We start from the raw sequence: 27,146 nt of genomic DNA, 5'->3' as shown, positions 1-27,146 counted from the left end.
TGTGTAGCAAGGGGGTGATTTTTAACAGCCAATGACAGCAGGAGCAGCATTGGGTCGGATGTTACAATTCTAATGCACAGGATGTCATCTGTCATTGCTTCAGATCGGAACACCAGTAGCCAGTGATAGGAGAACAGGACTGAACGCAACTTATAATAGGGAAAGCACCATTCATTTCTGGAGACATAAGCACATAATCCAGGTTAATTGCCAAGTATTGGCAGGTTCTGTGGTGCAGTGGATAGCATCGCTGCCTGACCCAGAAACCCCAGATTCGAGTCCAACCCCAGGACTTGGTGGCCAAAAAAGATGAGTTCATAACTGGGCCAAACAAGTTGGAGCCTCCAGCATTGCTATGCAAAACACCAGACGACAACATGCTTGTAAAAGTCCATGTTGCCAGAGCAACTCAGACTCCCAGAGTGAAGTGTAACACATCACTACCACTGCCAGTACTGAGGCTGTTCCAGAATAAATGGTGTTTCTATTGCACCTTATCACATCCTAAAGATCTTTGAAAAGGCTCCACAGTCAATGTAATTTTTAACCTATTGAATAATGTACTGGCACTCACTGTCCATTCCCCCACAGAATAAAGAGATCTCAAAGGGTTATCTGTAATGCTCATCATGAGAAAGTGATATTTGGTGAGGAGAGGAGAAAACAGACGTGAGGGGGAAGGTAAACTGAAACATCTGGGAGACATAAAGTGGTTTGAGTCTGTTCCCATTTCCTCAGCTAAAGATGTGAACAGATAAGAGTAACGCTAAATATTTTGCAAACAAATTGATATAACAATGTGAGTTTTTTTATTCTTTAAATATATTTAATAAGTTTTGTAAACAGATACATTTCCAAAAGCACTGGATAGATGACTAATAAATTCCACTTACTAAACAATATGTCATACAGTTCATTCTCCTCAAGTTAAAGCAAGGTTACAGTGGGTTGAAGGTTGTCGAGTCTCACTCTGAAGATTGGGGCATTACGGGCAGAAGCATCTGAATATTGCAGTAATGATGGATAGCCTGCTGAAGTTCATCTCCTGCAGCTCAATGTCAAAATGGTCCGATTATCTCCTGAAGAGAACAAAATGAAGCTTCCATTATTACAGAGCACAGAGGGATCCACTCAGCTTTCATTGTTACAGAGCACAGAGGGATCCACTCAGCTTCCATTGTTACAGAACACAGAGGGATCCGCTCCGCTTTCATTATTACAGAGCACAGAGGGATCCACTCAGCTTCCATTATTACAGAGCACAGAGGGATCCAATCGGCTTCCATTATTACAGAGCACAGAGGGATCCGCTCGGCTTTCATTATTACAGAGCACAGAGGGATCCACTCAGCTTTCATTATTACAGAGCACAGAGGGATCCAATCGGCTTCCATTATTGCAGAGCACAGAGGGATCCACTCAGCTTCCACTGTTACAGAGCACAGAAGGATCCACTCAGCTTCCACTGTTACAGAGCACAGAGGGATCCGCTCCGCTTTCATTATTACAGAGCACAGAGGGATCCACTCAGCCTCCATTGTTACAGAGCACAGAGGGATCCACTCAGCTTCCATTATTACAGAGCACAGAAAATTTTTTTTCAAAACTACTACAGTGAATAATGGAGGGGCATGTGATGTGTGGTTTCTGTATGATGTGGGAACTGGTGGACCCTAGGGTTCATCCCAGTGACCATGTCTGCAGTAAGTGCAGGTTGCTAGAGGAGCTCCAGCTCAGGGTAAATGAGCTGGCCTCTGAGCTACAGACAATGAGGCTCATCAGGGGGAGGGAGGGTGCCATTGTCAATGGGGTGCAAGTGACATCCACCCCCCCTAAACTGGCTAACTCTAAGGGTCAGGGACAAGAGGGGGCTGCTGGGAGGAGGAAGGGGGAGAGGAGCGGAGGCCTCAGCCTCTTAATCTGCATAACAGGTTTGAGGTTCTTGCTTCCAGGCTGGACGAGTACGAGGCAGGTGAGGTTGGTGAGCAAGCTGCACACGGTACAGTGCTGCAGCAGGACATAGGCAAAGAGAAAGGGAAAAGGAACGTAGTAGTGATTGGGGATAGTGGGGTGAAGGGTATTGACACTGTCCTTTGTCACAATGACAAAGTGCACAGAAGGGTGTGTTGTCTGCCTGGTGCTCGGGTCCGGGATGTCGCAGCTGGGCTGCAGAGGAACCTGGAGTGGGAGGGTGAGAATCCCGTCGTTGTGGTTCATGTGGGTGCCGGCGACGTAAGCAAAATGCAGACTGAGGATCTGGGTAGGGAGTATGAAAAGCTGGGAATGGAATTAAAAAGTAGAACCGACAAGGTGGTTATCTCTGGGCTACTGCCTGAACCGTGTGCAGATGGGCGTAGGGTTGACAGGATTAAGGAAGTGAATGGGTGGCTTAGGGATTGGTGTGGGAGGAATGGGTTTGAATTTATGGGGCATTGGCACCAGTATTGGGGTAGGTGGGACCTGTTCGGGCGGGATGGGGTTGGTCTGAACCGTGCTGGGACCAGAGTGCTGGCGAATCGAGTAAAGAGGACTGTAGACAGGGCTTTAAACTAATTGGGGGGGGGAGGGTGCGAGGGTAGGTGACCTTACGAGGTCTAAAGTTAAGGAGAGTGTACATGTAAGGGAAGAGGCCGAGGATGTCCCAATAATAGAGGGAGTAGGGGGCGTGAGTATAGTTGGTGGCGTTGCGGCAAATAGGGTCCAGGTGAAGGCTGGGATGAAAGCACTTTATCTGAATGCATGAAGCATTCGGAATAAAGTGGATGAGCTGATGGCGCAGATCGACACAAATGGATACGACCTGGTGGCCATTACAGAGACGTGGCTGCAGGGTGACAGGGACTGGGAGCTGAATGTACAGGGCTATCAAGTGTTTAGGAAGGATAGGCAGGAGGGAAAAGGGGGGGGCGTAGCTCTGCTGATTAAGGATAGCATCACGGTGGTAGCAAGGGATGATATTGGAGCCAAGGAGCAGAACGTGGAATCGTTGTGGGTGGAGATTAGGAACAGCAAAGGGAGGAAGACGCTGGTGGGTGTCGTCTATAGGCCCCCGAATAATGATCTGGAGATGGGGCGGGCTGTTAACGCGCAAATAAGTGCGGCGTGCAGGAATGGGACGGCCGTAGTTATGGGGGATTTCAATCTGCATATTGATTGGTCGACCCATGTTGGACGTGGGGGGCTTGAGGAAGAGTTCTTGGAATGCTGCCGGGATAGTTTCCTCGAACAGTGTGTGTTGGAGCCGACGAGGGAGTGAGCTATCTTGGATCTGGTGCTATGTAATGAGGCGGGTAGAATTAGGGACCTTGTGGTGAAGGATCCTCTTGGGGAGAGTGATCATTGTATGGTGGAGTTTCTGGTGCAGATGGAGGAGGAGAAAGTGGGTTCCCGGACACGCGTCCTTTGTTTGAATAGAGGGGAATACGGTAGGATGAGAGAAGAATTGGCAAATGTGGACTGGGAGAGCACGTTGGAGGGAGGGTCTGTTGAGGAGCAGTGGAGGATCTTTAAGGAGATCTTTCTTGGTGCTCAACAGAAATTTATTCCGATGGTCAAAAAGGATAGTAGGAGGAGAGGTAATAAGCCGTGGATAACGAAGGAGGTGAAGGAAAGTGTTAAACTAAAAGCGGAGGAATTTAGAGTAGCTAAGAGTAGTGGGCAAGAAGAGGATTGGGAGAGGTTTAAATGTCAACAAAGATTGACAAAGAAGTTGATAAGGAAGGGTAGGAGAAACTATGAAGCTGGGCTAGCGCTTAATATAAAAAAGGATAGCAAGAGTTTTTATAAATATATAAAAAGGAAGAGGCTGGCTAGGGTGAATGTTGGTCCTTTAGAGGATGAGAAAGGGGACCTAGTGGTAGGGGATGGGGATATGGCTAAGGTATTGAATAACTTTTTTGTTTCGGTCTTCACGGAGGAGGACGTGAATAATTTGCCGGGTGTTAGCGATGGAAAGGTGGTAGGACTGGAGGGTCTTAATGACATTACTGTTACTAGAAAGGCGGTGCTCGACAGACTGGAGGGGCTGATTGTGGACAAGTCCCCAGGACCGGATGGAATGCATCTGAGGGTTCTGAAAGAAATGGCGGAGGTGATAGTGGATGCCTTGGTGGTTATTTTCCAAACGTCGCTGGATTCCGGGGAAGTGCCGGATGATTGGAAAACATCTAATGTTACGCTGTTGTTTAAGAAGGGTGCCGGGCAAAAGGCGGGGAATTATAGGCCGGTTAGTTTAACGTCTGTGGTAGGTAAAATGTTAGAATCTGTCATTAAGGAGGAAATTGCGAGGCATCTTGAAGGGAATTGCTTGATAGAGCAGACGCAGCACGGTTTCATTAAAGGGAAGTCGTGTCTGACAAATTTACTGGAGTTCTATGAGGATGTGTCTAGGGCGGTGGATAGAGGAGAGCCGGTGGATGTGGTCTTTCTAGATTTTCAGAAGGCGTTTGACAAAGTGCCTCACAAGAGGTTATTGCAGAAGGTCAAGGGACATGGAGTTGGGGGTAGGGTGTTAGCGTGGATAGAGGATTGGTTGTCAAATAGGAGGCAGAGAGTGGGGGTCAACGGGTGCCATTCGGATTGGCGGTTGGTGACTAGTGGAGTGCCCCAGGGGTCGGTGCTGGGGCCTCAGCTTTTTACCATTTATATAGATGATCTGGAGGAGGGAACCGAGTGTAGAGTGTCGAAATTTGCTGATGACACCAAGATTGGGGGAACGGCAAATTGTGCGGAGGGTGTGGAGAGTCTGCAGAAGGATCTAGATAGGCTGGGCGAATGGGCCAGGAAATGGCAAATGGAATTTAATGTTGGCAAGTGTGAGGTGGTCCACTTTGGTAGGAAGAATGGTAGGAAGGACTATTACTTACGGGGCGAAAAACTGCAGCAGGCGACGGTGCAGAGGGACCTCGGGGTCCTTGTGCATGAGTCGCAAAAACCCAGCTTGCAGGTGCAGCAGGTGGTCAGGAAGGCGAATGGGATGCTGGCCTTCATAGCGAAGGGGATTGAATATAAAAGTAGGGAGGTCTTGCTGCAGCTGTATAGGGCATTGGTGAGGCCGCAACTGGAGTACTGTGTGCATTTTTGGGCGCTGCACCTGCGCAAAGACATTTTGGCCTTGGAGGGAGTGCAGAGGAGGTTTACTAGGCTGATACCGGAGTTGAGGGGGTTGAGCTATGAGGAGAGGCTGAATAAACTGGGCTTGTACTCGTTAGAGTTTAAAAGAATGAGAGGAGATCTCATTGAGACGTATAAGATGATGAATGGGATGGATAGGATAGAGGTGGAAAGACTCTTCCCGCTCAAAAAAGACAATAGGACTAGGGGGCACAGCCTCAAGGTAAAAGGGGGGCGGTTTAGAACGGAGTTGAGGAGGAACTTCTTCACTCAAAGGGTGGTGAATCTCTGGAATTCTCTGCCCGTTGAAGTGGTGGAGGCTGCCTCGCTAAATATTTTTAAGAAGCGGGTTGATGGGTTTTTGATAAGAGAGGGGATTAAGGGTTATGGGGAGAGGGCAGGAAAGTGGAACTGAGCCAAGACAGATCAGCCATGATCTTATTGAATGGCGGGGCAGGCTCGAAGGGCTAGATGGCCTACTCCTGCTCCTATTTCTTATGTTCTTATGATCCGCTCGGCTTTCATTATTACAGAGCACAGAGGGATCCACTCAGCTTTCATTATTACAGAGCACAGAGGGATCCACTCAGCTTCCATTGTTACAGAGCACAGAGGGATCCACTCAGCCTCCATTGTTACAGAGCACAGAGGGATCCACTCGGCTTCCATTGTTACAGAGCACAGAGGGATCCACTCGGCTTCCATTGTTGCAGAGCACAGAGGGATCCACTCAGCTTCCATTGTTACAGAGCACAGAGGGATTCGCTCTGCTTCCATTATTACAGAGCACAGAGAGATCCACTCAGCTTCCATTGTTACAGAGCACAGAGAGATCCACTCGGCTTCCATCATTACAGAGCACAGAGAGATCCACTCGGCTTCCATCATTACAGAGCACAGAGGGATCCACTTGGCTTCCATTATTACAGAGGGATCCACTCTGCTTCCATTATTACAGAGCACAGAGGGATCCACAGCTTCCATTATTACAGAGCACAGAGGGATCCGCTCTACTTCCATTATTACAGAGCACAGAGGGATCCGCTCTGCTTCCATTGTTACAGAGCACAGAGGGATCCACTCAGCTTTCATTGTTACAGAGCACTGAAGGATCCACTCAGCTTCCATTATTACAGAGCACAGACAAGGGATTAAGACAAGGGGATTAAGGGTTATGGGGAAAAAGCAGGAAAGTGGAACTGATCCACTTCAGATCAGCCATGATCTTATTGAATGGCGGGGCAGGCTCGAAGGGCTAGATGGCCTACTCCTGCTCCTATTTCTTATTGTTCTTATGTTCTTATGGATCCACTCGGCTTCCATTGTTACAGAGCACAGAGGGATCCACTTGGCTTCAATTGTTACAGAGCACAGAAGGATCCACTCAGCTTCCATTGTTACAGAGCACAGAGGGATCCACTCAGCTTTCATTGTTACAGAGCACAGAGGGATCCACTCAGCTTTCATTGTTACAGAGCACAGAGGGATCCACTCAGCTTCCATTATTACAGAGCACAGAGGGATCCACTCAGCTTTCATTATTACAGAGCACAGAGGGATCCGCTCAGCTTTCATTGTTACAGAGCACAGAGGGATCCACTCAGCTTTCATTATTACAGAGCACAGAGGGATCCGCTCAGCTTTCATTGTTACAGAGCACAGAGGGATCCACTTGGCTTCAACTGTTATAGAGCACAGAGGGATCTGCTCAGCTTTCATTGTTACAGAGCACAGAGGGATCCACTCAGCTTTCATTGTTACAGAGCACAGAGGGATCTGCTCAGCTTTCATTATTACAGAGCACAGAGGGATCCGCTCAGCTTCCATTGTTACAGAGCACAGAGGGATCCACTCAGCTTTCATTGTTACAGAGCACAGAGGGATCCACTTGGCTTCAATTGTTACAGAGCACAGAGGGATCCACTCAGCTTCCATTGTTACAGAGCACAGAGGGATCCACTCAGCTTCCATTGTTACAGAGCACAGAGGGATCCACTCGGCTTCCATTGTTACAGAGCACAGAGGGATCCACTCAGCTTCCATTGTTACAGAGCACAGAGGGATCCACTCGGCTTCCATTGTTACAGAGCACAGAGGGATCCACTCAGCTTCCATTGTTACAGAGCACAGAGGGATCCACTCAGCTTCCATTGTTACAGAGCACAGAGGGATCATGTTTAAGACAGAGAGGTGAGGGAGGGGCTGTCGTTTTGCAGGGTCCATTTTCCACCTGGCCCAAAGTCACTTGCTTTTTACCAAGTGATTCAGCAGCACCAAGAAAATAATTCCTCACACCCTCCCTCTCACTCGCTCTCACTCTGCCTCTCACACTCGCTCGCTCACACTCTCTCTCTCACACTCGCTTGCTCTCATCCTTCCTCTCACACTCGCTCGATCACACTCTCCCCCTCACACTCACTCACTTTCTCTCTTTCACACACACACACACACTTTCTCAGTCTCACAGAGACACACACACACACATTCGTACACATACATACATATTCATACACACACACAATCATATATTCACACTCATAGCCACACCAATAGATACACATACATTTACATACCCACACACATTTATATTCCCACACTGATTCACACTCTCATCCACATTCATTCTCACCGAAACTCACACATTCACAACCACACCCATTCATACACATTCGGACCTATATGCTCTTGCACTCATATTCAGGCACACTCAGATTCGCACACACACACCACTCAGACTCGCACACACACACCACTCAGACTCGCACACACACACCACTCAGACTCGCACACACACACCACTCAGACTCGCACACACACACCACTCAGACTCGCACACACACACCACTCAGACTCGCACACACACACCACTCAGACTCGCACACACACACCACTCAGACTCGCACACACACACCACTCAGACTCGCACACACACACCACTCAGACTCGCACACACACACCACTCAGACTCGCACACACACACCACTCAGACTCGCACACACACACCACTCAGACTCGCACACACACACCACTCAGATTCGCACACACACACCACTCAGACTCGCACACACACATCACTCAGATTCGCACACACACACCACTCAGACTCGCACACACACACCACTCAGACTCGCACACACACACCACTCAGATTCGCACACACACACCACTCAGACTCGCACACACACATCACTCAGATTCGCACACACACACCACTCAGATTCGCACACACACATCACTCAGATTCGCACACACACACCACTCAGACTCGCACACACACACCACTCAGACTCGCACACACACACCACTCAGATTCGCACACACACACCACTCAGACTCGCACACACACACCACTCAGACTCGCACACACACACCACTCAGACTCGCACACACACACCACTCAGACTCACACACACACACCACTCAGACTCGCACACACACACCACTCAGATTCGCACACACACACCACTCAGACTCGCACACACACATCACTCAGATTCGCACACACACATCACTCAGATTCGCACACACACACCACTCAGACTCACACACACACACCACTCAGACTCGCACACACACACCACTCAGATTCGCACACACACACCACTCAGACTCGCACACACACACCACTCAGATTCGCACACACACATCACTCAGATTCGCACACACACACCACTCAGACTCACACACACACACCACTCAGACTCGCACACACACACCACTCAGATTCACACACACACACCACTCAGACTCGCACACACACACCACTCAGATTCGCACACACACATCACTCAGATTCGCACACACACACCACTCAGACTCACACACACACACCACTCAGACTCGCACACACACACCACTCAGATTCGCACACACACACCACTCAGACTCGCACACACACACCACTCAGACTCGCACACACACACCACTCAGATTCGCACACACACACCACTCAGACTCGCACACACACACCACTCAGATTCACACACACACACCACTCAGACTCGCACACACACACCACTCAGACTCGCACACACACACCACTCAGATTCGCACACACACACCACTCAGACTCGCACACACACACCACTCAGACTCGCACACACACACCACTCAGATTCACACACACACACCACTCAGACTCGCACACACACACCACTCAGATTCACACACACACACCACTCAGACTCGCACACACACACCACTCAGATTCGCACACACACACCACTCAGACTCGCACACACACACCACTCAGACTCGCACACACACACCACTCAGACTCGCACACACACACCACTCAGATTCGCACACACACACCACTCAGACTCGCACACACACACCACTCAGACTCGCACACACACACCACTCAGACTCACACACACACACCACTCAGATTCGCACACACACCCCACTCAGATTCACACACACACACACACACCACTCAGATTCACACACACACACCACTCAGATTCACACACACACCCCACTCAGATTCACACACACACACACACACCACTCAGATTCACACACACACACACCACTCAGATTCACATGCGCTTAGATTCACACAGACACACACGTTCTCATATCTTGTTTGCAATGCACTAACTCAGGCTAGGATACAATTCCATCAGTACCACTCTAATTCACCTGATGTTCAGTGTTTGTATTTCTGGTTAGATAGTATCAATCAGCTACTGGACTACATGCATCATAATCAAATCCATATCTATTCCTATCTTCACCCACAGTGCTGGTTCCAGCAGCACTCTCCATAATTTGGCAGCCAGGCAGGTTATTGTCATTAAGAGATTACAGGAACCAAGAAAGAATGCGTGAGATCAGCAGCACATTTACCTGCCAATGTTGTTTAGATCCTTTCGTCTTAACATAGGTTTGGTGAAATGGGCACAGCCGAGGCGCTGGATTGTGGGGGCCTTGAGAGACACAATACAAAGATTCCGTCTGCTCTTATCTTCGATGACCTTTTCTGGATTGATGAATGTGCTATGAAACATTTCAGTAACTTGCTTTCTCTGCAGCTTGCGATGATTCGAGAAGCAGGATTTCGAGTCATCATTAAGTAATCGGCCCATACAGAAGATTCTGTCTGTGGCACAAGCAAAGTTTAGTTGTTTAAAGATGTTGAGAATCTAATTCCCTTTATTGTATTAAAATCTTCACCCGCAGCAAATGTGGTAGAGACTGCCAGGCTAGAGTAGAGCTCCTGAGCCACACCAGGCAACATGTAACACGGAGATTACCACTATGGCATGGAGATTACCACCATGGCATGGAGATTACCACCATGGCACAAGCCATCATCTAACGAGAAGAAGGCTGCCACACACCTGCAACAATATTTAGCAAAGCTAACCTCTCCCTGCTCCATTTCCAACGTCACTCCTAAACCCATACTTCAGGAAAGCATTAACATTTCAAGTCTAATGTGATCTTCCTTCAAAACTTAATGTATTGTATGTGAAACACTCTGTTGTTCTCTTCACAGATGCTGCCAGACCTGCTGAGTGTTTCCAGCACTTTCTATTTTAATTTCAGATCGCCAGCATCTGCAGTACGTGGCTTGTTGTTTTGTGGTGGAACGTGGCTGATTCACATAATTGAACACCAAGATTAAATAATTATCATGGAGTTGTGAAATTCAGAGTATACACCCATCACTATGTACATGCACCTGGAATCCCAAGGAGATTTTGTGATCTCTCACCTCACTGCGTAGGAATCTCCACTGAAGTTATTGCAAAAAGTACAGAAAAAGAAACAGGCCATTTGTCCCAAGTAGCATCTCCTGATATTTATACTTCGCACAAAGCCTTCTTCCCAATCATCATATCCCATTATTCATTTTTCCTACAAGTGCTCAAGTAGTTTCCTTTAAATAGATTGATGTCATTTGCCTCAACTTCTCTGCGTGGTAGCCAGTTCCACAGTCTCACAACTCTTTGCCAAAGAAAATCTCAGACATGGGACTCAAGATTATATGACTAACAGCAAAGTCATTCAATTGTGTGATGAAGAATTATACACATTCTGACTGGTGCAGGAAAGTGTTGCAGATGGACAGATCAGGTCACCAGTGTTGAGAATATGGGGACAAGGTGATAGGAGGCTGTAAGTTACGTTATGAAGTCTCCAGTAATATGTCCAAAGTTGGCAACCCTATTGTCACTAATGGAATTGTGATAACCCCCAAGACTTCCATGGGGAATCACTGATTGACCTCCCTGTAGGACTCTTAGAATACAAGTTCCCTCATGGTTGGAGCTTATATACCGACTCCTAAATAAAGCAGGCCCCTGAGTGGATCCATTATTTCATTGTCCCAGTTGGGATCTGTTTATGTTCACCACAGGCTTGTGGTTTTGCTTAGCTTTATTTTGTACAATAAAGCACTGTTCACATGACATAGAGGGGGTGCCAAAAGAGGTGGGGATGTTGCTTTACAGATTAGGGAGAATGTCACAGCTATACAAAGGGAGGGCACCTTGGTGGGATCATGTAATGAGGCCATATGGGTAGAACTCAGGAACAGGAGTGGTGCAATCAAACTACTGGGGTTTTACTACAGACCTCCTAACAGCCAGTGTGAAGTGGAGGAACTGATATGTCAGCAGATTATGGGAAGATGTAAAAACAGGGTTGTTGTGATGGGCAATTTTAACTTCCTCAACATAGACTGGGATTCCATTAGTGTCAGGGGCTTGGACGGGGCAGAGTGTGTTCAGTGTGTCCAAGAGAGCTTCTTGAAGCAATATGTAAGATAGTCCAACTCAGGAAGGGGCTATCTTAGATCTGGTTCTGGAAATGAGCACAGACAGGTGATTGATGTCTCAATGGGGAACCATTTTTGATCACAATTCTATAAGTTTCATATTACTTGTAGAAAAGGATAGACCCCAGAATGATTGGGGTTTTACTACAGACCTCCCAACAGCCAGTATGAAGTGAAGGAACTGATATGTTCCAAACTGGGGGAAGGCTAACCACGACAGTATTAGGCAGGAGCTAGAGAATGTAGACTGAGGGGGTGGCTGTTTGAGGGTAAATCCACATCTGATATATCGGAGTTTTTTAAAAGTCAGTTGTTAACAATTCAGGACAAGTATGTCCTTGTAAAAATAAAGGATAAAGGAACCCTGGATGATGAGATTATGAGCTGAGTGAAAAAGAAGGAGGAGGCACACGTAAATTTCAGAAAATTGAAAATGGATAAGGTTCTTGAAGAACACAAAGGTAGCAGGAAAGAGCTTGAACAGGGACTTAACAGGGCAAAAAGTGGCCACGAAATGTCCTTGGCAGACAGGATTAGGGAGAATCCTAAGTTTTATGCACATATAAGGAGGAAGAGAGTAGCCAAGGAAAGAGTAGATCCAGTGGACAGTGGAGGGAATTTGTGTGTGGAGCTACATGAGGCATGTGAAGTCCTTAATGAGTACTTTGCATCAAAAGAGAAGGATGTGTTGGATAGGGAGTATAGAAAGGAGATGTTGAGGTAAAAAGGAAGGAGGTATTGGAGGTTTTGAAAAACATTAAGGTGGACAAGTCCTGAGGTCCAAATAAGGTCTTTCCCAGAACACTGAGAGAAGTAAGGGAAGAAATTGCCAATGTCTTGGCCAAAATCTTTGTATCCTCTTTAGTCATGGGCAAGGTACCACAGGATTGGAGAGTAGCTAACATTGTTTCTCTGTTTAAGAAGGGCAGAAAAGACAACCTGGGAAATTACAGGTCTGTGAGCCTTACATCAGTGGAGGGGAAATTATTGGAGAAGATTCTTAGGGACAGGATGTATTCACATCTGGAAGAGAATAGGCTTATTAGCGATAGGCAGCATGGTTTTATGAAGGTGAGGTCATGCCTCATAGACCTGATTGAGCTCTTTGAAGAAGTGACAAGAAAAATTGACCAGGGCGGGGCAGTGGATGTTGTATATATGGACTTTAATAAAGCCTTCAATAAGGTTCCTCGTGGCAGGCTGGTATAGAAGGTGAAGTCATATGGGATCCAAGGTGAGCTGGTAAGATGGAAACAAAACTGGCTTGGGCATAGAGAGTAATTGTGGAAGGGTACATTTTTAATTGGAGGTCTGTGACAAGTGGTGTTCCACAAGGATCAGTGCTGGGGCCTCTGTTGTTTGTTTTATATATAAATGATTTGGAGGAAAATATAGGTAGTCTGATTAGTAAATTTGCAGATGATACAAAAACTGGGGGAATAGCCCATAGTGAGGAGGATTGTCAGAGGATACAGCAGGATACAAGTCGGTCCACCTCGTGTCCAACGAGGGGCATACACGCGATGGGTTGTACTGGGGCTGCTCTTGGTTGTTCGAGATTGGCCTAGTGCTTCATGTCGTTAGTGTGTGCCTAAACTGGACCAGATACTGGGCAAGAAGACAGCTCAGTGACTATCGCTGATTGCTGTGCAGACACATGGATTTGGACCGGTGTCTGTGGGAGTTTGCGCATTCTCCCCATGCTTGCGTGGGTTTTCTCCGGGTGCTCCGGTTTCCCCCACACCCCAAAGATGTGCTGTTAGGCTGACTGGCAGGAATAAATTGTCCCTAAATCAGATTCCCTCAATCTGGATGGCCATAAAACATTAGGCAGGGGTCGTGGGTGGAGAGGGGGACTGGTGGTGTTGAGATGGCGGCGCGGGCTCGTTGGGCCGAAGGGCCTGTTTCCCGGGCTGATTTTGTTCTTTGTTCTTTGGCTGGAGACCTGGGCCGGAGATGGCAGATGGAATTTAATCCAGACAAATGTGAGGTGATGTGATTTGGAAGGTCTAATGCAGAAGGAAAATATAAATGGTAGAGCCCTGAGAAATATTAGCATAAAGAGCGACCTAGGTGTGCAAATCCACATATCCCTCAGGTGGACAAGGTGGTCAAGAGGACGTATGGTATGCTGGCCTTCATTGGTCAGGGCGTTAAGTATAGGAATTGAAAATATTGTTGTAGCTGTATAAAGCTTTGGTTAAGCCGTATTTGGAGTATTGTGTATAATTCTGGTCACCACACTGCCAGAAGGATGTTGATGCATTGGATAGGATGCAGAAGAGATTTACCAGGATATTGCCTGGTTTGGAGGATATGGGCTGTGGAGAAAGGTTGAACAAACTTGGATTGTTTTCGTTGGAGTGTCGGAGAATGAGGGGGGACCTGATAGAGGTTTATAAGATTATGACAGGCTTGGATAGAGTGGATAGTCTGAATCTTTTTTCCAGATTCGAAGGGTCAACTACAAGTGGAAAATGAGAGGGGGAAAGTTTAAAAGAGATGTAAGGGGGAGGTTTTTCACATAGAGGGTGGTGAACTCCTGGAACGAGCTGCTGGAGAGGTGGTGGAAGCAGATTCTATCACAATGTTCTAAAGGCATCTGGATAGATACATGAATAGGCAGGGAATAGAGGGATATGGACCACATAGAGGCAAGAAAATATTAGATTAGAAAGGAATTTGCATCAGCACAGATTTGGTGGGCTGAAGGGCCTGTTCCTATGCTGTATTGGTCTTTGTTCTTTGTCCCTTTACAGCTGACTCCTGGAGTTATTATGTTACTGCTTCAACTCTCATTCCTATACCTATAAGGTGTTCAATTTTGGAGTAGCATTGGACCATGAGCAGTTGTATATGATCATATATACATGGGGAAGAAGTAAAAGTTATTTCAGACCAATAACAACTTGCACTATCAGATACAAATCTAAGCCTGGAAAAAAAGTCAGAGGTGAACACTGGTATGTTAATGAGAATTACTGTAAATGAAGAAAGTATGTACTTAAATGTTTCGAAGAATGACAGATGAGGTCATGGATATGTACAAAACATTTCGAGAGCTTAGCAGGGTAGAAGAAGAGAGACTGTTTCCCGCTGGCTGGAGAGTCAATGTGCAGAATTTTACTGGTTTGCTCCACAACCGGTAAAATCAAGCAAGAGCTGAGAAGTTAGGGTCACGCCCGATTTCTCAGCTCCTACAATCTTACCAGAATTGGATTTCTGACAAGGTCAACTTCTCGACCATTTCCAGTAAGAGATTTAAATGTATATAAATGAGAATTTGCTTGTGTTTAGCGAGCCCGGCACTCAATAGCCCAGGCCTTTGCACTGCCAGCCTGGTACGCTGGCAGTGCCTACTAGGTATCTTGGTATTGCTCACTGGGCAGTGCAGGGGGTGGGACTGAAGGTGGGCGATAGAAGCAGGGCCTGGGCGAGTGGGGTCTATGGGAGGAGGGCCAGGCCAGGGCACCCCAATCAGAAAGGCAAGGTTGCACACTCTGCCTGCGATTGGTGGGGGTCTGCTGCCGCTATGCAATGTGATTGGAATGGGGGGAGGGGAGGCAAGCGGGAGGCTTGCTGCACACTCTGTCTGTGATTGGTGGGGGGTGCAATCAATCAGTCTGGTCAGTGAGGGGCATTGAGGGCTACATTTGCGGGTGGTGTATGACTTGTGATTGGCTGTGGGCCTCTGAGCCAGCAGGTGGGGGGAACTAGGTTCAGGCTGGCTGCAGCAGCAGAAACCTGACAACTCTCTCTCTCTCTGTCAGGCTTCTGCTGTTGGAATTGCGCATGTGCAGATACAGAGGTCTGCACATGTGCAATAGCTCCCTCAGCTGCTGGCTGGTGAATTAAATCTCACCCACTGCCTGTGATAATTGGAAACAGTCTGGCCCATTTTTCATGTACTATGTGCATAAGACTGGGGTAAAAACTCACCCAAAAAATGGATCTGCAACTCTCCTGTTTTCACACTAGCTGGGCACTTACAACTTTTCTCATAAAATCCTGTCCTAGAAATAGTCTCAGGAAATGGGATTGGAGGTTTAGGACTAAGATGAGGTGAAATTTCTTTACTTAGAGTGTTGAAACCTTTAGAATTCTGTACCCCTAAGAGTTGTGGAAGTTCAGTTGTTAAGTACCTTCAAGACTGAGGCCAATAAATTTCTGGACACAATGGAAATCTAGGGTTTTGGGGCTAGTGGGGGAAATTTGAATTGACAAAGTTCAGACAGAAACTTATTGAATGGCAGAGCAGGCTCAAGGGGCCATATGGTCGACACCTATTTCTTATGTTTTTAATTACTCGTTAATCTTTCTGTTTCTTTCGGCTGGCAGCTGACTGATAAAATATTACTGAGACCTGACTGTTAAATCCATCATCATCTCTCATTGGAAATACCACCTGGATGCCTCTCACATGTTTTTCCATGCAGGAGTTAAAATCCCGTGTGTGTCCTTGTACTGGGACAGTCCACCTGGGGATATTCTTGCTACACTCAGTCCTAACAAGGTAGATCCACTAATCTATATTTTGTTGACCCTTTCCTAATGAGTCTTGCCAATACAAAAAAAAATACAAATTTTAGTTGCACTTACTTGCGTTCCGTTTCCAACAGATGCAATTGGAATTATGTTGGTCTCCAGCTGAATTGGGAATTTCCTCCATCATATTGGGACTTTTGCTTGAAGTCTCCATGCCATCAGTCTGCACAGAGTCATTCACATCAGTTGGGGGGCACACCTGATTACGATTGCGTTTCAAAGCCATAGACACCCTTTTGATCATTTGTGACGTAAAGTAGTGATTTCCTCCAATGCCTTTCCTAGCTTTGTAACCACCTTTGAGAAAGCTCTGGATCTCAGGTTGGGTTTGGCCCTGGGAATGGAACAGGGTCTTCAGATGGGCCTGGAGTTCCGGTTGGAATTGGCTTGAACATTTAAGTTGCTCCATGCTTTTTAGTGACACGATGCTGCACGTGTCCTTGGAATCTTCCTCATTGACGAGTGATGTCACGCTCTGGCTGTCCAGCTCTTCCTGGATCTCCAGCAGAGTACTCTGACGGAAAAGTAAACATTTGAAGTTATGTTCAGGACTGAGGTAAGTAGGTGATGGGGTTTGGAGCAGTTTAACAATGGCATCAAATTTAGTGCACATCATCCTTTCCAACACTAGGTTCACCAGGTTGATACCAGAGATGAGGGGGTTAGCTTATGAGGAGAGATTGAGTAGATTGGGCCTGTACTCATTGGAGTTTAGAAGGCTGAGGGGGGGATCTTATAGAGATGTATAAGGTAATGAAGGGGCTAGACAGGATAGAGGCAGAGAGATTTTTTCCACTTAGAAAGGAAACCAGAACTAGAGGGCACAGCCTCAAAATAAAGGGAGGGGGGCAGTTTAGAACAGAGTTGAGGAGGAACTTCTTCTCTCAGAGTGTAGTGAATCTCTGGAATTCTCTGCCCATTGAAGTGGTGGAGGCTACCTTGTTGAATATCTTTAAGTCACGGGTAGATTTCTGATCGATAAGGAAATTAAGGGTTATGGAGAGCAGGCGACAAGTGGAACTGATCCACTTCAGATCAGCCATGATCTTATTGAATGGCGGGGCAGGCTCAAAGGGCTAGATGGCCTACTCCTGCTCCTATTTCTTATGCTCTTAAGTTCTTACTGCCAGTTTAACCATGGAAACCTCCTTGCTGTGTGAATGGTTTACAACAAAATCATTGCTTGGTATCCAGCAATACAACAAACACATTACATAACAGTACCCATAGTACATAGAGATACAATGCATCACTGTACCCCACACAATAAACACCATTGTACCCCAATAAATTATTGTACAACAATAAATTATTGTACCCCACACAATAAAAGCAAATACAATTAGGTTTACTATTAGTCCACACTGTTCAAGCATGTTTATAAATATAATGATGCACATTGAAGAGTTCAACCCACTTAATGGATCAAGACCAGGATCCTGATCAACTTTAAGCACTGTTTACCCACAGACAATTGTACTAGATCTGACTCAGATTAGTTAAATAAGTGCGTGTGCAGATAAATTAGGGGAATCCTCTTGATAATGACTTGTCTATTTAGGAGAGTGATACGCTGATCAGTCACCATTGGACAGCCTCTCATAATTGAATCATAGAATAATACAGCACAGAAACAAGCTATTCGGCCCATCAAGTCTGTACCAGCGCTTTCAAAAAGAAATCTGGTTAGTCCACCCCCTGACTCTTCCCAGATAGCCAAGCAATTTTTTTCTCTTCAAGTATTTATCAGGTTCCCTTTTTAAAGCTGCTATTGAATTTGTGTCCACCAGCCTATCAGGCAGTGCATTCCTAAATCCTAATTACTCGTTGCATAAAAAGGTTTTTCCTCAAGTCACCACGGATTATTTTGCTTATCTCCTTAAATCTGTAACCTCAGGTTATTCACCTTTCAGACATCGGAAACAGTTTCTCTTCATTCACTGTATAAAACCTTCATGATCTTAAACACAACCATCAAATTTCTTACTTATCTCTACTTGAAGGGGAACAACCCCAACTTCACCACTAAACCCCCATCATACTTTTGTAAATTAAAATGATATTTTTAAAATTTATTTTGCAGCAAGAATTCTTCTTCACAGCATGAAATGGGATGTGGAGGGGAAGGAGCAGTTGTTTATCTCTGCTCCAACCCCATAAAATTAAGTTACATTAATGGGGATTTCTGCGTTAGTACCAACCCCCTTTATGGCAAATGGTTATCACATCGGAGGACGGTTTTCCACCGCGCATCCAAGATGGGAAATTCCCGCCTCAGTCAACGGACCTTTACATGTTCCACCAAATTTCCTGTCCCAACTGCTGCAGGTCTGACAGCGAAGTTTTGACCATTGCATTTTCCACACAGGATCAGTCCAACGAATCAATACCGATGCTCATACTCCACATGAACCTCCACTCATCCCAAAGTGTGTGTCTTTCTAAATAATCGTGTATGTATACATCCCACTAAGCTCTTTTAAAATGAATTGTATTTTGCTAGGAAACATTCTAGCTGCTGGAGGCTAATATAGCTAAAGTACCAAAGAGAATCTTTCAGAGGATCCAATATCTATTTATATGCTTATGGAGTTGTTGATTTTGCTCAATGCAGTTGAGGCAGGGGGATGTGGTGGAGTTTTGCCTGTTTTGAAGATCAGGGAGTAAGAGAGAGACCAAGGATCTGTGGTAAACTGTGAGCTGTACAAATGTACAGAAAACAAAAATGCTGGGTGAAAATGAGTGGAAAGAACTCAGCAATTTCTCCCAGAAACTGATGATTTGTGAGAACACTTCCTTATGGTTAGATAAAACCAGTTCAGAAAATGTAGCTCATCAGGATCACAGACATGCCTGAAGTTGAGACATTGCAGAGGGATTCACAGAAGGGGCTGTGGTATATCTGTCTACTCCAGAGTCTGGGACCTCAGCCTGGTTCCTCAAACCTATTTGAATTTCTTTTGTTTTCTTTTAACCCCAGTAATAAAAATAATTGTCCCACAGCCTTTGGAAGGATGTGTGTTCTGGATGTTTTTTGTGTCTAACCACATGCATGTTGGTGCAGATTGCTCTCTGCCCCAGTTTCTATCACAATTAATATTGACGTTTTAGCTTTTGTACCTTTCTGTTACATGTATGTCAGAATCCAGGCCTCAACTTGTACAGGGCTTTCTGCTTCTCTTGGACTTAACTCATGGTTTCAGAAATCAGGTTATTACGTGTGTCCTGTGAATACCAATCTGTTCATTGCAAAGAATAGCAACAATGAGCCATGAAATGTGGCCACTGCTACCATCTCTCCCCCTGCAGTCACTAGAGAAGCTTGTGTGGGACATAAAAGCCAGCTATGACCGGTTGGGCTAAATGGCCTGTTCCTGTGCCATAATCGTAAGTATGGTCATATTCTATATCTTTTCTCCCGAATGTGTTTATCCAGCTTCCCCTTACGCTATTCATCTCATCTACTCCTTGTGGTAGTGAGTTCCACATTCTCATCACTTTCTGAGTCAGGAAGGTTCTCTTGAATTCCTATTTGATTTATTCATAACCATCTCTGGCTTTGGTCTCGCCCATATTTGGAAACATTTTCTCCACATCTAGCCTATTAAACCCTTTCATGATCTATCAGGTCACCCTTCAGTCTTCTATTTTTAAGAGAGAAGAGCCACAGCCTGTTCAATGTTTCTTGATAAGTATCAACTCACTCCCCTTAACACATGCCCTGTCGGCCCAAGCATCTCCTGCCCCGAACAACATCGGTAACTTAGCAGGGATTTTCAAAGAATCTTTTGCTAAAAAAAAATACAGATTCAGATCAAATTATCAGATTAAGTTAATTTGGCTTTGTCAGGAAGTATAAAAAGAAGCTAAAACAGAATAGTTAGTGGATTACAAGATGATAAGTTGCAATTCACTATTTGAACAAAAGGCACATGCTGTGGATGTTGCAAATCTGAAATAAACCCCCGAAATTTACAGCAGGTCAGGCAGCATCTGTGGAGACTGATACAGAATTGGAGTCTCACCAGATCTCCTAGTGGAAGCATTAACTCTATTTTTTTTCTCTCCCCATTGAGAATTTCCCAGCATTTGTTGTTCCATTCATTATTTTACCATTTGTCACTTGACTTATAAGCTTGTTTCAATGCAGAAAAGTCAAATCATCTAGAAAATGAAAACACTGCATATGAATCCAGAATAAAAAGCTAGTCTCACTAATAATCAACAGAATCATTTACAGCACAAGAGGCCATTCAGCCCACTGAATCCATGCCGTCTCTCTGCAGAGCAAAACAGTCAGTCCCCATTCCCCTTGATCTCTCCCATTAGCCTTGTAGGTTTATTTCCCTCAAGAGCACATCCAATTTCCTCCTCAAATTGTTCATCACCCTCACAGGCACAGAGAGTTCCAGCTCTTGACGCTTGCTGCATCAAAAAATTCTCCTCTTGCCCAAAACCTTAAATCCTTGTCCCCTGGTCCTTGTACCACTGGATTCCTTGTCCACCTTATCCAAACCTGTCATAATTGTGTCCATCTCAATCAGCTTTCCCCTCCAAGAAGAACAACCCAAGCTTTTCCAACTTAACCTTGTAACTGAAATCCCTCATCTTTAAAACCATCCTGGGTATCTCTACACCCTCTCAAGACATTCATATCTTTCCAAAATGTGATGGCCAGAACTCGCCAATATTCAAATCATGGAACTACTGGACTTGCGTAACAACCTATCTGGTTCACTAATACTCTTTTGGGAAAGAAATCTGCTGTCTTTACCAAGGCTGGCCTAGCTGTGACTTCAGACCCAGAGCGATGTGAATGACTCTTAACTGCCCTCTGAAATGGCTTAGCAAGCCACTCATATGTATCACACCAACATGGAAAAAAGATCTTGGTGAAATATCCTCTATACTTACACAGTTTGCATTCTCCAGAGTTGAATTGGGTATAAACTGGATCCATTCGTGGTCCTCTTCTATGATCTCTCCACAGATTTTGTCCACTGCCTGGAACTGGTTTTCTGCTGGGGTTTCTGGTTGGATGTGGCTTCCTGACTGGGATTGAGCATCTAACTTGCACTCTGACTGTATATCTAATGGCTCATTGCTCAATGTCTGTGCCTCTGGCAGGGTTTCTTTTTGTACCTCTGGCTGAGCCTGGTCCTGGGCATGTGATTGGGGCTGGTCCCAGGCCTCTGCTTGGGCCTGGTCCTGTGTCTCCTGTTGTATCTGGTTCCAAGATTCTGACTGACCTTGGTCCAGGCCCTGGTCCTCCTGGTCCCAGTCCTTTGACTGAACCTGTTCCTGAGCTTTGCACTCAGCTTCATGCTGAGCCTGGTCCCAGGTCTCAGCCTGGACCTGGTCCCAGGTCTCAGACTGGACCTGATCCCAGGTCTCAGACTGGACCTGATCCCAGGTCTCAGACTGGACCTGGTCCGAGGTCTCAGACTGGATCTGATCCCAGGTCTCAGACTGGATCTGATCCCAGGTCTTAGCCTGAACCTGTTCCTGGGCCTCCTCTTGAGCCTGCTCTTGTGTCTGTAACTGAGCCTGCTCCCAGACCTCGGCCTCATGGTGTGTCTGGTCTTGGGCCTGTTGCTGATCCTGGTTGTGGGCCTTTGTTTGAGCCTGAGTGCAGGCCTCAGCTTGATTCTGGTCCTGGTCCAATGGTCCTGTTGCAGCCTGACCTAGATCCTCTGTTTGAGCTTGCTCCTGGGCCTCCTGCTGTACTTGCTCCTGAACAACTGGATGAATTTGGTCTGTGAACTCTGACTGAACCTTGCCTTGACTGTCCTCTGAAACCATTGCCTGGGCGTGGTTCTGAGGTTGAGATTCTGGCTGAGGTTGGAACTCCAGTTCAGCCTCTTCCTGAACCTCTGGTGGGACATCTGGCTGAGATTCACCAATTGCCTCTGTTTCAGACTTGACCAGGTCTTCTAACTGATCCAATTCCTTTGCCTGTGATTGAGTCTGGTTGTGGTTTTCTGAGGCTCCGTGAGTGTTGACTGTGGTCGGCACACAGGCTCCATGAACTTGCTGCATGATATTCAGTCCTGCATCAACGTCAGTGCTGCCTGAAGCTACTTCATCATTATTCTCCACATCCTCTTTCTCAGTCTCGCTTGTTGCCTGGCTTGGACTGGTCACTCTTTCTGGAGCTAGGCTGGTCTGAGAAGAAAAAAACGGAGCTTTAAAGATGGATTTCGTTTTTCAAAACTAATAAATACAAACTCTGCAGCCATTGCCAGATGAGCTCTGTAAAAATTTATAGCGTGAGAATCACTCATTATCATTGGTTCTTGCATCAAGAAAGAATGTCAAGGTCTTGGAGAGGGTACGGAGGAGATTTATCAGAATATCGGGGGAGGGAATGGAAAAACAGTTATATTTAACTCAATAACTTAAGGTCATTATTGCAATGATACTACTGTTCCTGATCTTTCAACAACTCTAACTGATAACTCTTGTAAGGAATTGGCAAAGGTACAATGGGGCAAATAGCCTCCTTCAGTGCTTCATCATTCTATGATTCTATGATTACAAGGAGTTATTATGCATCATTCCACCACTTCCTTTTCCACAACTCAGCCCAATCAGACACACAAATGTCTCCCTGCTTCTGCTGCAGAATAAGGGGCATCACTTACCCCTCACATTCTTCACAGTTATTGGCCTTCCTTCACAAGTGGGCCTGGTAAATGAGAGTCAGAGATGCTCAGCAGTCACACACCTCATCATTTGCTCACAGCATGCCCACACATGCAAAAGCATGTAATAAGTTCAAACAGGAATCACTGACTAGCCATGACGAGATAGAAACCATGCTCTTTCCCTCCTCTAGCTCAGATTGCTTTGACTTTCCTTTGAAACTCAGACAGTCTTTAGGGAAACTGCTTGGAACTCCTCCAAAGACAATTTTGAATCATTAGTCAATTAGCAAATTAAAATAAAACTGACTTTGTGATCTGAAAAGGTTGCCTGGAACACTGGGTCACTTGAGTTTTTTTTGTCAAATTTCATCACCCTGCCTCCCCTCTCCCCCGAGCTGATCCCAAAACACTGCTAATAACCTCATTGATGTTTGTGGGATCTTGCTTTTCTCAAATTAGTTGTATTGTTTTCCGCAATATAGGAGGAAACAGGTGACTGTTGGGAGGTCTCTAGAGTTTTGGGGCCTGGCACAAGATTCCAGAAAGCAAGGTGAGGTATTGGGTGGAAGAATTAAGACAAGAAAAGACTGGGAGTCAGGGAGGCCCAAAGAATCCACTCCTCCTTCTTTTGGTGCCTACATGCCAATCAAAACAATACATATCGTACCATCTATAAGATATATTGCAGCTGTTCGCCAGGGTTCCTTCCACATTAACTTCCAAATCTGTGACTTTTACCAGTGACACCCAGAAGGACAAAGGCAGCAGATGCATAGGAACACCACCAACTGTAAGTTCCCCTTTACGTCAAACACCATTCAGATGAGGAACTATATTACTGTTCCCTCGCTATCACTGGGTCACGATCTTCCCTAACAGCACTGTGGGTGCACCTGCACTAGATGGACTGCATAGGCTCAAGATAACAGTTCATCACCTTTCTCAAGGGCAATTGGCGACAGACAATAAATGCCGAACTTGCAGCAATGCTCACATTCCATGAATGAATAAAAAAAATAACATTCTGAAAGTTTACCCCTCTTCAGATCCTGGCAGATTTGATCCTGGTGAGGAAGCCATTAATGATCTCCCCCACTCAGGCTTAACACTGAATTAGTAGGTCAGGACCCATCATATTTTAATTTAAAGAGGTCCCATGCTGATATTAGGCAGGTACCTTGCCACTTGCAATTTACATTTATATTCGTATATACAAATTAGGAACAGGAATCTGTTCTGCCATTCAATAAGATCATGTTTGATCTGACTGGAGCCTTCCACCTATTCCTGGTTACCTTTCACCCTCTTGTTCATCCTGAATTTACCTACGTCTACTTAAAAATATTCAAAGATTCTGCTTCCACCACCTTTTGAGGAAGGGAATTTCAAAGACTCAGGAAAAACTATTAGCAGGTTAAACCAAAGAAAACACTAAGATATTTTACCAATACATTAACAGCAACAGAATAATTAAGGAAAAATGTGTACATGGTAACTTATGTATTGATTCAGAAGATGTGGGAAGGGTTCTCATTGAACACCTTGTCTTTACCTTCACTAAGGAGGGGGATATTTTGGATATTATGATTAAAGAGTAGGAGTGTGAGATACAATAGGCTTAATGAGGGAGGACCAAGAAAAATTTGTCCTCAACCCAGTCTTAAAGGAGAAACCTTATTTTTAAACTCCCTTCTTCTAGATTCTCCCATAAGTGTAACCATCCCCTCCACATCAACCCTGTTAATACTCCTCAAGAGTTTAAAGGTTCCACGCATGTCACCTCTTAATCTTCTAAAATCTAGTGGATACAAGCCTAACCTACCCAACCTTTCCTCATAAGACAATGCACGTCTTCCTGGTATTAGTCTAGTAAACCTTCTCTGAACGGCTTCTAACATCTTTACATCTTTCCTTAAATAAGACCAATACTGTACACAGTACTCCAGATGCCAGTCACTCTTGTACCTCCTTTCTCATTGTGCCTATTGTATCTAATATTTCACACTCTTCCTTTTCTACACTTTGCCAATGACAGATATTAAGCCAAATGGCCTGTAGTTTCCTGCTGTCTTTCTCCCTCCCTTTTTAAATAAAAGAGTTACATTTTCTATTTTTCAGTCGAATGGCAACTTCCCCAAAACTAGCGAATTTTGGAAAATTAAAACCAACACATTTACTATCTCGCTAGCCACTTCTTTTAAGACCCTAGGATGAAGTCCATCAGAACCCGGGATTTGTCAGCTTGGAGTTCCAACAGTTTGCTAAATCCCATCTCCTTGGTAATTATAATTTTCCGAAGTTCCTCTCTCTCTTCCAATTCCTGATTTACAGCTACTTCTGGTATGGTAGTTGTATCTGTCATAGTGAAACCAATGCAAAATACCTGTTCAATTCATCCACCATCTCCTTATTTTCTATTATTAATTTCCAGACTCACTTTCTATCAGATCAACACTCATTTTACTAACTCTTTTTTTACTTAAATACCTATTGAAACTCTTACTGTTTTTTATATTTCTAGCTGGTTTTCTCTCTCATTTTTCCCTCTTCTGGTCTTTCTTTGTTATTTTTTATAATCTGTCCAGTCTTCTACCTGCCACCCATCCTTGTGCAATGATATACTTGTTCTTTAAGTTTGATATCATCTTAATGTTTTTTGTTAACCACAGTTGGTTGATCTGCCCCTTGGAATTTTTCTTCTGAGTGTTGTAAAATATTTGTTTAAGTGTTATATTGACATACCTTTAACTTCATTTGCTCATTCACTTTAGCTAGTTCAGACTTTTTCTGCCCTCTCAACTGTCCATATTTAAGTTTAATATAATCTTGGAACTATTCTTCTCTCCTTCAAACTGAATGTTAAATTAAATCATATTATGATCACTGATACCTAGAGATGCCTTGACTCTACAATCATTTGTTAATCTTCTCTCATTGCACAATACCAGGTTCAGTATAACCTGTTCTCTTGTAGGCTCCAAAACTAAGAGACTATCCCTAAAACACTATGAACTCACCACTTTCACAAAGGGCTTTCACAGACAGCCCCTTTCATAACCTCGGGACAGAGCAAAGCACTATTCAGTCAATTAAATAGATTTTGAAACATTGCCACTGTTGTAAATTTAGGAACTAAAGCAAGACAATTTGCATATAGCAAGCTTGCGCAGACAGCAATATGATAATGATCGTTATTCATGTGTTTTTTTAGGAATATTGGTTGAGGGATAAATATTGGGCAAACATTAGGACAACTTCCCTATTGTTCTTCTGCAATGCCATGGATCCATTCATTTCCACCTGAGAGGACAGATGGTGCCTCAGTTTAACCTGTCATCCAAAAGTCAGCACCTTTAACACACTGCTGGCACTTGAAGTGTCAGCCTGGATTTTTGTCTCTGGAGGGTTGCTTGACCCCCCGAGATCCTGACGTAAAGGTAAGGGCCTATTCCACTGAACCATGCAGAGACCCAGTGGTTTATTAGTGAATTGATTTTAGTCTTAAAACAAAATAGCACAGCAAGCAAAGTGAGGTAGTTACAGGAACTAAGGGTGAAGATGTTTGCAGCTTCTGCTTCATCAAAACTGCTGACGAGAGACTCTTCTGGTTCTGGAACTCTCCCCTCAGGTTTTTCTCCGGGTATTTCCGCCCTTTCAGCAGTAACTCCTTCTGCTCCTGCTTCTGTCGGATCTCCTGGCGCATCTGCCTATTATCAAGAGGTGAAAATTGCTCAGTAAGAATATTTTCCCACCACAGCCTTTCAATTTTCTACCCTTTTGTTCTGAAAGGAGTGCTCCCCACCTCCCCTGACCCTGGGCACAGGCAACTCGACTGTTAGTTCACCCTATAATGAAGTGTGAGGCCCTACAGTGAATGAGTGCTAGTGTGCTAATGGCTGGTGGGAGAGACAGAGCATCAGAACAGATCCGAATCCTGCTTTGTTCCGATGTCCACACTCCCACAGTTTTCACAGGTAGCATGGTAGAGATTGGAGGCCGGGAACCTTGTTAAGTTTTCCACTAGTACATGATACCTGGCCACTGGGACAATT

General features: G+C 45.2%; 1 protein-coding gene across 1 annotated transcript; it reads right to left on the bottom strand.

The window, feature by feature from the left end:
* Positions 1 to 894: 894 nt before the first annotated feature.
* LOC145359029 (uncharacterized) lies at positions 895 to 26,797 on the bottom strand. The gene is made up of 5 exons (XM_080213383.1): positions 26,636 to 26,797; positions 21,362 to 22,612; positions 16,502 to 16,961; positions 9,967 to 10,219; positions 895 to 1,079 (listed from the first exon to the last, which is right to left on the bottom strand). Exons 1-5 carry the CDS (start codon positions 26,795 to 26,797, stop codon positions 1,073 to 1,075), a joined length of 2,133 nt encoding a protein of 710 aa, XP_080069509.1. The 3' UTR covers positions 895 to 1,072.
* Between the last annotated feature and the right edge of the window lie 349 nt (positions 26,798 to 27,146).

This window comes from Carcharhinus amblyrhynchos, chromosome 27 (genome assembly GCF_965287045.1).
Source record: "Carcharhinus amblyrhynchos chromosome 27, sCarAmb.v2.hapA, whole genome shotgun sequence".
NCBI classification, from domain to species: domain Eukaryota; kingdom Metazoa; phylum Chordata; class Chondrichthyes; order Carcharhiniformes; family Carcharhinidae; genus Carcharhinus; species Carcharhinus amblyrhynchos.
This window is presented reverse-complemented; position numbering and strand designations above follow the sequence as displayed.

Excerpts from the sequence above, each read along its gene's own strand:
- LOC145359029 (XM_080213383.1), bottom strand. The coding sequence starts at position 26,797 with ATGCGCCAGGAGATCCGACAGAAGCAGGAGCAGAAGGAGTTACTGCTG. Across the intron at positions 16,962-21,361 it reads CTCTGGAGAATGCAAACTGT|AGTACTCTGCTGGAGATCCA; the intron begins GTAAGTATAGAG and ends CTTTTCCGTCAG. Across the intron at positions 10,220-16,501 it reads CTGTTGGAAACGGAACGCAA|ACAGAATCTTCTGTATGGGC; the intron begins GTAAGTGCAACT and ends CTTGTGCCACAG.